This window comes from Plasmopara halstedii, assembly GCF_900000015.1.
Source record: "Plasmopara halstedii genome assembly, contig: Scaffold_525, whole genome shotgun sequence".
Classification (NCBI taxonomy): domain Eukaryota; phylum Oomycota; class Peronosporomycetes; order Peronosporales; family Peronosporaceae; genus Plasmopara; species Plasmopara halstedii.
The window spans coordinates 1031686-1043668 of record NW_020187445.1 but is presented as its reverse complement, the minus strand read 5'-3'; the positions used below and the strand labels follow the sequence as shown (position 1 = coordinate 1043668).

The window sequence follows — 11983 nt, the reverse complement described above, 5'->3', positions numbered from 1 at the left end:
TTTTGTCCGCTGAGGGGCTCGAACCCGCGCCACACAGCGTAAGGTCCAAAAGCATTGATAATTCGACCCATGCCACCGGGTCATAACGTATGGTATCAATTACCATACGTTCAATAGTTTTTTATCTCATTTCAAGAGTGGTTTGAATTTAAATTTAAGCTATCCTTTACTTAAATTCAAATTCAAACCACTCTAGAAATGAGATAAAAAACTATTTCTTGTGAGGCTCTTGGTTCCGCTCATCGTGGAGAGCATGTTCGAATCATATAGGCAATCGTAACGCACTTTCTTTAAGGTCAATGCTTCCTCTGTGTGAGATGCACGGCGACGAGGTGATTAGTGGCAATCTAAGTGATAGAAGACGAGAGAATAATCCGAGAGCTATACCTATAACTAATATGTTCAATCTGTAATGGAGGAAAGGTTGACAAATAAATGGTTTACTTGTCAGCAATAATAGTAAATCAAAATATCGTGATGTTTTTGGCTAATCACTTTGCTAATTGTACAAAAGCCGTCATCAAAGATACGGCAAAGCTTAAAGAAGGGGGTGCGGAGGTTCCCCAGCCAAGTCAGTAGGTTAAAGGATGGATAGAACAGATTTCTGCTCCAAGATTTTGTAAGACCTCATACTACAACGATCTATGCATCAAATCATCTACAATTTTGATGGTCTTGCTGACACTTTCGCTTTGCAATACAAAAATTTCTTGGGTTATACTAGCTAGAAGTATCGCCCTGGTAACCAAATCATCGTTGTTACTCGCGGCAAAGCTGGATCAAGACAGAACAACATGCCTCAGGCTCGCAAGGCTTGTTGTTTTCGGGGAGGTATATCCACTTGAATACGCAATTCATATAGCACGTTTGAGTATGCCTTTGTACTTTCATGTATAAAATTAATTGGGAATTGATATAGACACATTTGTAACCAAAAGCATTTCATGTATATCAAATGCGAAGACTCATTGAGATTATTTTTCAACTAGAGATTAAAACAAAAATCTGACACCTCCTTCACTTGGAAATCTTAAATATTGCGTGGGTCTGCTTCGATCACTGACCCAAAAGCATGTGATGAATGAATTCCTGCCGTTGCTGCATTCGCGCTGGCAGTCGACGTGACTAGGGGACGATCACTGAAATCAAGAGTGTGGTCGTATAAAGTAGACAACCACCTTTTTGAATTCAAGGATCGGCTGCTATGTGAATTCGCTATTGTATCATTCGTAGTACAATTCAACGGCATGACAAGCGGCTATATAATGCTACATCCATGACAACCGGCTCCTGACGCTGAGAGAAGAGGAATCGATCGATTATGGAACCGTCTAGTAGCCAGTGACTCTCACCCCGACGGAAGGCCGAAATGGAGACAACGGCGGCATAATAAAAACGGGCATGCGGTGGTCGATCACTGGTTGGGCTGTAGCTTCCAGTATGCTATTGTGGAACGAAGCGTAATCACCCGAGGGAACTGCCGAGGCGTCGCTACCACAAAAGAATACAAATTGCTGGCGCTCAGTGGAGGAGCTCATATCATTGCTTTGACAAACTTCGAAAACCGTCGAAATGTTCGACTTGGAATTTCTCTCCTTCGAAGTAGTTAAAAAACGGAATAGACCACCGAGGCCGATAGCTCGCATGAAGGCACGCATGGTAGAAGGTACTCAACTTTTGATTTTCAACGTCGATTTGAGTCACGTATGTGGGATTGGATAATGACGGTGTATTAGCTCCTTGGAAAGCCGCCATGCTGAACTTGTTGATAGAACTCATTCAAGAGTCACCGTATGTTAGTTTAACGAAGGTCGGACAAATGCCATGAGATACATATCCTGCGATTTGCACTCCGAATGTCTTAACCGGATTACTAAGTCTGCTTCTTTAGCTAATCTGATTTCAGACAATATAAACGAAGTACATATGGTTTTGGTCTACAAAAGAAAGAATTGTGGTAGTTCTCTATGTATGATACAAGCTCTCAATTTTTTTTTGATGGACAAGCGGTGCTTTTCAGGTTGATACCTAAGTGGCTATTAGTATCTTCTGAATAGGGTACTGGACTTCAGCAATCTCTGCAATCCTGAACAGAACAGACAATTTGCTGCAAAGCAAACGCTTTCATCGTCAAATGTGGGGGCTCATGGAGAGGTCCACAGCCTCGCCTCACTTAGGGTGCTATAATTTGACTCTAATGAAAATGGGGTATCGGCACAACGAATGAATCAAGCTCAGAAAACTACTTTCGTTTATGGAAGCCAGTATCCAAGAATATATTTCAGCATTATTTGGTAAGCTCAATCGCAAACCATACTCAGTACATGCACTCACCGCTGTAATCATGCAGTATATTCACACAGGATGCAAAATGTGTTACAGTTGTCGATGCAACGATGTTCGAAATGATTATGGGTCAGTGATATACTGAGTTCTGGTATCCTCCTCTAGGTTTGACACTCGCCATAAATGAACTCATCCTGACGTCAATGGCATATGGTGAGCTGGCATTTCTACAAAACCACATGGGATTAGCATTCAACAATTACCTTTGGCGTGGATTACTGAACCAGTTTGTGATACGTTGCTAATTATATAATGATCTTATATCTACTTGTTCCGTAACTTAAATTCATATCTTCTTCAGCTTGAAGGTGAACTGTCACTGAAAGCAACAATCAAGTAGCTAATGTTCAACGCCGTAATCTAGCATATCACTCTCATTTATCGTGCCATCGCATGACATCACATAAAACATTAATCGGTTGCACACCATGGGGAGGCAGAGCCAGTAGTAACCTAGACTATAATATTCGAAATCTAATCAAGCATTTTACAAAAATCAATCACAGTGGGGCCAGCAGATAATGTAGATGTCTATTACAGATAATATGTTAGGTTTGCATTTCTGGTACGGCAACGTAGTAAAACAAAAGCTGCTCATAAATGGATGTATACAATTGGCTTGATAAATGAATTTTACTTTTACACACGTAAAAGTGTCTAAGGGCATAGTCACGACGTTTATATGATTGTTAGGGAGAGCAGGTATGTGAACCCTTGAAGAGGGTTTGGGTGTTTATCTCAATATAATTCTTGCTGTTGAGTATTGCTTATATAATCTCGGACAACAGGTTGTACCGGCTAGGCACGGTGAATTTCAAACGCATAGTCGAAGGAGATTCTACTTCCATATATTCCGCGATTCATGGCTGAAACTTCACAGCAGGAAGGAATGAACTGGTTTAAAGGCTATGAAGCAACTGTATGAAAAACACTAATTAGGTAGATTGTAAAAAAAAACTGCATTCTGAATCGAAAAAATTTGGGCTTACGGTGCACTACAGACATGTAGTTGTACGACAACCGTCAAGGGAAAGACATTGTTATCGCGAACGTATATGATGATAACCTGCTTGTTGTGTCGTCGATGCTAGATTATGTTGACGCTTTCTTCACCCATATTAAAAGGTAATGTCGAAGTAGACCTTGGGAGAGGTAGAGAAGCTCCCTGGTGTGCATATCGAGCTGACAGAAGAATCGAGAGCGCGTTAGATAAAGAAGTGACTATGAAGAGCTTTTCGGATAGCATAGACTGGTAAATCGATCGTGGAGAGGCTCCTTGCTGGAAACAAGAGCGATGATAAGACATAGTGACGAGTAAACCCTTTGGCTTCAGTCTTTGGTTGGTTGTTCACTCTGGATTGTTAAATGCACGCTATTGGATGTTAGCTTTGCAAGGCACAATGCAAGGAAAAAGACTCATCATCCAACGATGAACGATTCAAACTCGCGAAGAAAGCTTTGAGGTGCTTAAAGGAAACTCAAAAATGCGTGAAGTCAATCCAGTTCAAGCTTAATGGAATTGTGGAGTCGAAGCAACACAAGCTTGGCGGCAAGATTACATATTAGTCATGAAAAAAATCTGTTGATGGATGGTAACGACGGAGATTGGCTACTATGAAAGCTACCTGTACTTCAGCCTCAAAAATTGTATGCGAGCTTCGTGGACTAGTCTCATAATCAACCTTTTGTGTGATACTATCTGTCAAGCAGCCACAATATATCGCTAGCGAGAAGAATACTGACATAAGAATCAAGTTCATATGCGACTATGAAAGAAAAGAGTACATCGACAGAAAAAAGTGAGTTGGAAAGCATATTGTTTGACTTGCTTTCCATAGCGCTACCGGCACTTCTTATGGGTGGATAAACTGCGTGACATAAGCAGGTTGCAAGCACACAACGAAGATAATCTCTGAACGGGGATGATTCGTACTAGAAAGGTCAACAGCGCGTGGGCGAAAAGCGCGAACAGATGAACAAGGATCGGGCGAGCAAAGTCGAACGAACACCGGTTAAAAGGATAAGACTCGACAGGAAAGGGGTCATAAGGGCACAGATTGACAAGACAGCGACCGAACGAGCATGAATTCGAGGGGTAGAAGTCGCGAGAAGTGTTGACTTGTGTTTGGATCATGATGCAAGAAGAAGAAGTACCAAACGGACCGGCATAGCGTAATGTTGTTGTCTCCCGTTCCTGTATTGTGTCAATATTAGCGATTCAGCAGCGCAGCTTAAATTCTTAATTCCTCATAACAGATTACTTTTCTACCGTTCTGATACACCTGCATCCTGAAGTAAAACCACCTGCTTGTATGATACTAAACTGCGCATCAACAGCTTGGCCTTGCAACAAGCAACATCTGTAATCACTTCATATCTGTCACCACGGTGAAATTGCTTTTATTCCACTGTTCTACCGTAATGCTACCGAAGTAGCAACATCAGCACTATTTATTGCAATCCTTTCCCATTTATATGATGCTTTTCAACCTTAACACAATCTTAGACTTTAATGTACAGTTACTTTGAATCATCCTAGACGTCAATGATCAACACGTTACATGACGAGTCGCATGTTGCAGTGTCCAGTACCGCTTCGTTGGCCTTGCTGATCGATATCTCCCAAGAGGTTTGCCGAGTAAATTGAGTCAGACATTGGGAATTGCAACGGAGCTATCGTAGACGAGAAAAAGCACGGCATCTTATGATCGATTCGAGGCGATTCGATTGACACCACTGGACTTGTGGGCTCCTGGCAATCGGAAATGATATCCCTGCGATACCTTTTCCCGACTGCCTTTGGCGATAAAGAGTCACTGCCACCATAAAACAAGAAGTGCAACTGGTTCTCGCCTTCTTCCTCATGTGCGCTCTCTGAAGGCGTGCTGGAAACAGATCTCGATCTTGATGTGGACAGTGTAATAAATTTGTTGTCGTTTGCTCGACATGAATACTCTAAGTTACTACTTGAAAGTGTTGGAAATGATGACGTGGGATAAGAAGGAGTGAGAGTGTTCTTGTCATTATCCCAGCAGTTGAACATTTGCGGATTTCTTCGTCCTCCAGGTGACATTTTGCGATAATAGGCAGGGTCCAATACGTCACAGCAATTCCTACAGTATTCGAATGGCTGGCATACAAGATCCCATAAGATACGAATAAATCGGGACATCTTCTTTAAGAGCTTCCGTTGGCCTCGTCTATGCTGGGAATATCTCGCTCTTCAATGGTGTTTGAGTCTCAGCAAAAAAGAAAATTCTTAGTCGATAATAGAACAGAAGAGTACTCTTCTTAAAATTCTTAGTCGATAATAGAACAGAAGAGTACAGAAGAGTACACAGACGATAGCGACATATGTGACGAAAACGCCAGTTATTCGTTACGTATGTCGCGTCTTTATGAAAGTCAAAACGAATCTCAAGGTACACGGTGCTTCTTTTCTGGAAATATATGGAAAATCTCCTCTATTAATAGAAAGACAATGTTCCCTGGCTAAAAAGTTTGTTATACTGTAAATGTCAGTTCGACGGTTTGAAGCATTACTGTATAGAGGAATGCTTGCGTTAAAGTATGCAAATAATTTGCGATGTAATTGGCACATGTATAACCAAGAGTTAAGCCAAGAAACGCAGAAATTATGTGTGCATCCAAAACTGTTACAAACTTTAGCTTTCGATGGTAATATGAGAAGAACTTTCAATCGTCATTTGTAGGTACTATTACGAAGGATGAGATATGACAAATCCACGGTTTCCTATGAATTCTTAAGTTTAGATACTTTCCTACTTATCTCCCTATCTCACGTTACAGCTACTACTTACATAAAAAATCATCATCTCTGCTACAGCTCCCCTCTCTTTCTCTAATATTAAAATTCGTATTCCTCTGGATCAGGCAAGATACTGCTGCGACGTACATTCTTCGGCAAAGGCGGCGGAAGGAAGAGCGGCATTTTGGCTTGTAATGATGGGCGAATATCGTTCTCATGCAGATCGTCCAGCTCCGATGGTCTTAACTCTGGCTGAAACGTACAGTCGACGTCACTTCCTCCAAAGAAAAGGAATGAGACACGCTGCAATTCCACGCCCAGTTCGTCAACTAAGGTAGCACTCAGCATTTCTGATGTCTCGGTTGGCGACTGCTCGGTTGGTGAGGGAGTATTCTTTGCTTTCTTGGGCTTGTCCTTCTTCACCTTCTTTACCGGAGGCTCCTCCGTATGAGGCGACTTCGTTAACGGCTCGTTCTCGGCTGCGTTCTGGCTGCGCGTTGTCTCAAGAATTTCTTGAACCACCACTGTGGAGGGAGCTTCAGGCATTGACTGACGATGTGAATGCGACCAACGGGAAGTGCGACGCTGTGAGGATTCACTGTCGTGAGGCCTTGTGTCACTATCTGCGTCGCTGCAATTTCGCCTAAAAAATCCACCAATGGCTCGCATCAGACCACGGTGCTTACGCTTTTTGGGCGGTCGACCGGTCGCTGCGTGAACTGGCTCGGCGTGAGTGGATTCAACGTCCCGATGCTGCTTTAGCTCCGGCTCTGAGATTGGTTCTGGGACCGATGTTGGCTCTGATGCGGACGTGGACGTCGGTGGTGGCGGTGGCGGTGCACGCTTTTGCAGTGGTGCTGGCACTATAGTAGGTACAGCTTCCGTGCCTGGCATCGTTACCTTCGGCTTATCTAATCAGTCGAACTCAAAGTATGAAGTGAAGCCTTATTTTTCGTTGTACCATTGCGATTCTTTGATTGTGTTTACGTAAAATATCACTAGATTGATAAGTTTTGATGATATAGAATTTAACGTGGCCGTAAATATCGTCAACGAAATGATACTCTATAAAAATTTTGTCAATCAGTGTTATTTTCAAACCACGCATTTTGCGCCAAACTCAAAATTCATGAAGAGTTTAGCCCTAACGGGAAAGATGATGGTTGCATTTATTGCGCTACGCACATACACAAATAACGACGCAGCGGTTGGACCTCAGTATATTGTTTTGGGTCAATATGGATACTGTCATATCGGAGCCGTTTGCGAATGAGTTCGTCTGTATGCAGCACCTCTTTTCTATTCAGTGGCGTGCCTCGGATCACTGGTTGCGTGATCTCTATTGGTACAATAACCTACGCGCGACAGCACTTGCCACAGGGGAAGCCGGGGCAGTTATTTCGAGCGATCGTTTTCGCCAAATTAAAAGTGAATGATTAAATTAGATTACTAGAAAAGAATGATATGTTGTCTCTACCCAGCCCCTCATAAGACTTTACAGCTTTTCTTTTGACGTGGGCACGCACAGTTAGCATGCCCCAGTTCAATTAATTCCTAGTCTTACAAAAGATTGCTTATTTAGTGGGTCGCAAAGTCTTAACACTTTGAGGTGAGCTTTTATCTTTGGGGCTTATTACGTCAAATTCCTTTGAGCCGATATACACGCATACTATTTATATTATGCTTTCTGAAGTTGCTCGTGGATACCAACGTTTCAGCTCATAAAAGATGTCTGAAAGGTTTAAGATCCTCACGAGTGGATTCAACTGACTTTTCATAAAAATTCTTGAATATCTTCAAAGGCCTTTTACATGCAAGTGAAAAATTCTGCTGAAAGTCCTGAGATGTGGAGTCTGCTGTGAGTATTATAGAGTGTGGACCCTGCAAAAGGATTTACAGAGTGTGGATCCATTAAACTTTCATTAAGATCACACACTAAACACTCCAAGCATTTTGGCATTTTAACAGACTGCCCACCGCTCATCCAGAGTGCAAAAACAATATACTGGAAGGCAATATTGAGCATCGTGCACATGAGCAGAGGAAGCTTATTTTTTACTCGCTGGTCTTTTGGGTGGGTACACATGTTGTGTGCCCTAGCTGCTGAAATAATATAATACAGTACAACCTGTAAATGGGGAAGGTGTAAACACTCACTGATCCAGGTGTGCAAATTACAATATTAAGAGCAATATTGCGTAATTGTGTAAATTCAGGTCCTGTGAAACAATTGGTGAAACATACGGTGTCACAGTAACGGGTACGTGCCTACGTACACCTTTCACTATCACCCCTAGGACGTCGAGCCAAGCTAGAATTTACCAAAGTAGTATGGTGATATGATGAAGAAATATGACACGTAATTGTACTTTATATGTCAGATGAGCAATTTTCGCCTCTGATTCTTGAGCCGACAGCTCCTTTATCCCTCACGATACCCGTAACATTCTCGCTTGTCATGCTGTCTCAAGAAAAGTGCATTTTATTCTCGTTCTCTTCACGACTTGATCGTGGATTTAGCACAAGTGCTATTACATGCGGCAAAGCCCCTCACATATAAGCATTGACAATAAGTCCGCGTATAAATATCGGTAAACACATTTGACAGTGAGAAACACACTAAATTGCCTTCCCACAACACAATTATGGGTAGCACAACAGATGCGAGATCTTCGGATTTCAACATTACACCTTCCTGTCATCCGCGACTCACTATCATACGGCGTCCAGCTGAATAAATCCGATTGATTCTCCGGTAAGGCACAGCAGGCGTAGACAGCGTATTACTCAAAGCAGTAAGAGCATGAGCGCCAATGTAAGCGAAAATGAAGACACCATCCTGAAGAAGCTTCAATTTGGACGTTTCTGCTAACGTGGTTAACTCTAAATGTGCGGACAGTGTTATCTACATGGCCGTCTAAGGCTTTGTACCTTCCATAATAGTGCCGCAACTGATTGTGTAAATTGACTGCGCCATTCTTGCACAATCCGCATGCCGTCCTTGCGTAGTGTAAGGATACCATGTTGGTCAAGCTCTCTTTTCTAGAGTGGGCCGGCTTAGGCGAGGGCAATGCATGCGATGCGCTTAGGTATATTCAAGGTGACAAAAAGCAATTTTTACGTTTATATATCCAATTCTAGCAATACTTCACAGACCGGATGAGTAACACTATGAGTTTACTTATGTCAAGAGTAAATTTACTCACGGGAACAGTAATGATGAGTATCTTTGACCACTGAATTCAAGTTCCACCAGCCAATTTGACAGTTCTTTTTCTTCCTGATTCTTCTTGTCCTCTTCTTCATCATCGATCCTCCTCAGTAATTGCTATTCTTCTTTTTTCTACTCCTTCGGCTCGCTCCGTCTTGTTACCGATCGACTGCTCATCACTATTCTCATTACATAGCTCAGTCCATCACCACCGCCACCACCACCACGAGGTAACTAGCTACAGCAGCGAGAGCGAGCGTTGTGGTGGCAACAAGAGATGGAGTCGTTATCTGAAGCAGCTTCAGCACCAGTCTTTGATGAGGATACTACAGAAGAGGATGAGGAAGCTGCGGCGGCATGACAGGCCGCTTTTCTCATTTTGGGGGATGATATCTTTGCCGACCTTCTCACATCATCTGATCCTTCCGCAGCAGCAAAGAGCCTTCGGCAGAGGAACAGAGACGTACTCTGCATCCTCCTCCGGCAACATCGTAGAAGGATCTACCATAGTGGTGGTTGAACATGATAATGATGTCGATCCTCTGTTTGTTTCAGACGATGTTGATACTGGGGATAACAACGACGAAGACCGCCACTCTTAAAGGGACATGAAGGAAGCAAAACGCAGAAGCTAACACCACATCATATCAAAGTAAGCGGAAAAGTCACCAGCAGCAGACCGGCAGCAAAAGAGAATTTGCTGGAGACGTGGAGGGGACGACAGTCGACGAGGGCTCGGTCGCTGGTGCTAAAAAGAACGCTAGCGCTGTGATAGATCAAGCGATCAAACGATTTGAGATCCCGCAAGATCTAGAGAAGGATTATAGAATGGCAACCGTATCGAAGAGGACTCCTGATAGGATCTTAGCTTGGGAACTTGGAGTGAGAATTGAAAAAAATATGATGCGAACGTTGGCAAGTAGTATTGCCTGGCAAGTGAGCAATGCCGACGGGCAAAGCAATGCCTTTCGGTCAATGTTAGTTCATCAACAAATGCTATGAAGCACTTAAAAGCGGCACATGAACATTATTCAATTAAGACGTAACGACGGAGCAAAACAAGCGACGTAAGGTAGAGGCGGTCAATGCTGCGAAGGCTTTCGCTCTTTTTAAATAAGACCCGGAACGCTTCCACGAAATGCTATGGACTCGTCTGGTTCTAACGAAGCTGCTACCTTTGGGCTTCTGCGAGGATGATAAGGTTCAGCATTTTGCTGAATGCAGTGGGTCACTTATTGGCAAACATCTACCCACGCGCAAAAGACTTCACCATTTGATTCTTGAAGTATATCACGCTACGAAAAAGGGCTTCAGGACCGATCTAAGGATGATCAAAGCTAGCTGCCCTTTGCCAATATTTCATCTGAACGTGGATTTCTGGACCTCGAAGACCTATCAAGACAAATATGTCGGGAATCGAATAATCTTCGTGGATGCTCAATGGCGTATGAGAACTCCATTCTCGTTATAAAGCACTTCTGTCCAGGCTAAGTGGAATACGAGAGCTTCCGGGTTATCAGAGGTCCTTTATTCATGGGTCATAGATGTTCTCGCAGAGTTCGGCCTTTTGCCCTCGGATATTGCTGGGTCTACATCTGACGGAGGAGGAGATATAAGGCGCTTGCTATCAAAGCTCTTAACGGCAGCTTTTTGGGAGTGGTGTGTGCCTCATCTGTCAAACTGCGCTCTGCAAGAATCATACGGGGCAAATTTGGATCCAAGCAAGATTGGGAATATAGAGTGCCGAGAGACTCTACAGACGATGCGTAGTGTCATCGAGCACTTGAACAAGTCGCCACAGGGGAAACAGCGTATGATCTCCAGAACGAGTTGATGAACACATCTTTAGCTGTCATCAGTCATGCCCCTCATCGTTTCTTAAGCCTCACCAAAGTTAATGAGCGCTTCTTAGAGCTTTGGGATCCGATAGACAAGTACTACAATGAAAGGTCAAAGCTCTCCAACCCGATGTTGTCCTTGAAGGAGGAGTTAAGGCAACTCTATTCCCTCATTGTCCCGGTGGGAGCGCTGATGCAAGAAACTCAAGGGTGCAGCAAGCCCAGTGGTGCCCTCGCTCTAGTTGGTCTTGCTGATCCCCAGCTGAACACTATGTCAGCCGCAGCTCTTTTGCAAGTCATCCGACCTTCATGAGACAAAAATGGTGAGAGCAAGGAGGACGCATTATTTGTAGAACACCATATGCTGGAGGAGACTGTGCGGAAGACCAGGAGGCTGATGGAGAAGGCTTCCAAGAAGCGATTCTTTGTCCGCTACGATCCCGAGCTGTTTCCCGAGACTTCAACGAAGAAAGAAAAAGCCAAATGGCCACATTCTTACGTCTTTGAACTGGCTTGCGCTCTTACCCCAACCTGACGGAGCTAAATTTTCTTCAGTTGGTAATTGACAGCCTTTACGAAGGTAGACTCTCGGAGCAACAACGGGTAAAGCTAGTTGAGGCGGTGAAGAAAACTGTCTGGGACATGATTAGAGCAATGGCAATGAGAGCGGCCACGAAGCTATCGGCCGCAGGTGGTGCAGGGTTTGTGGCAGGGAACACTCAAAAGGAGGGGCAGAGGTACGAACTGTTCCGCTTGTATTCAGATTGCAGGAGGCACATCATCATCAGCAAGCATCGTGCGGGCGCCCAGGATGAGTTA

At 43.6% G+C, this 11983-nt stretch overlaps 5 protein-coding genes across 5 annotated transcripts; 2 read left to right on the top strand and 3 right to left on the bottom strand.

Annotated features, from left to right (window-relative positions):
- Positions 1 to 1331: 1331 nt before the first annotated feature.
- On the bottom strand, positions 1332 to 1658 carry PHALS_10837 (uncharacterized protein; the record flags this gene model as incomplete). Its single annotated transcript, XM_024726332.1, has 1 exon — positions 1332 to 1658. One exon carries the CDS (start codon positions 1656 to 1658, stop codon positions 1332 to 1334), a length of 327 nt encoding a protein of 108 aa, XP_024577020.1.
- A 3245-nt stretch (positions 1659 to 4903) lies between these two features.
- Positions 4904 to 5518, bottom strand: PHALS_10836 (uncharacterized protein; the record flags this gene model as incomplete). The annotated part of the gene is made up of 1 exon (XM_024726331.1): positions 4904 to 5518. One exon carries the CDS (start codon positions 5516 to 5518, stop codon positions 4904 to 4906), a length of 615 nt encoding a protein of 204 aa, XP_024577019.1.
- A 696-nt stretch (positions 5519 to 6214) lies between these two features.
- On the bottom strand, positions 6215 to 7009 carry PHALS_10835 (uncharacterized protein; the record flags this gene model as incomplete). Its single annotated transcript, XM_024726330.1, has 1 exon — positions 6215 to 7009. One exon carries the CDS (start codon positions 7007 to 7009, stop codon positions 6215 to 6217), a length of 795 nt encoding a protein of 264 aa, XP_024577018.1.
- Positions 7010 to 9664: 2655 nt separating this feature from the next.
- On the top strand, positions 9665 to 11477 carry PHALS_10834 (Ribonuclease H-like domain; the record flags this gene model as incomplete). The annotated part of the gene is made up of 4 exons (XM_024726329.1): positions 9665 to 9870; positions 9941 to 10262; positions 10813 to 11137; positions 11176 to 11477. 4 exons carry the CDS (start codon positions 9665 to 9667, stop codon positions 11475 to 11477), a joined length of 1155 nt encoding a protein of 384 aa, XP_024577017.1.
- Positions 11478 to 11525: 48 nt separating this feature from the next.
- On the top strand, positions 11526 to 11979 carry PHALS_10833 (uncharacterized protein; the record flags this gene model as incomplete). Its single annotated transcript, XM_024726328.1, has 3 exons — positions 11526 to 11663; positions 11720 to 11901; positions 11928 to 11979. 3 exons carry the CDS (start codon positions 11526 to 11528, stop codon positions 11977 to 11979), a joined length of 372 nt encoding a protein of 123 aa, XP_024577016.1.
- Positions 11980 to 11983: the final 4 nt, after the last annotated feature.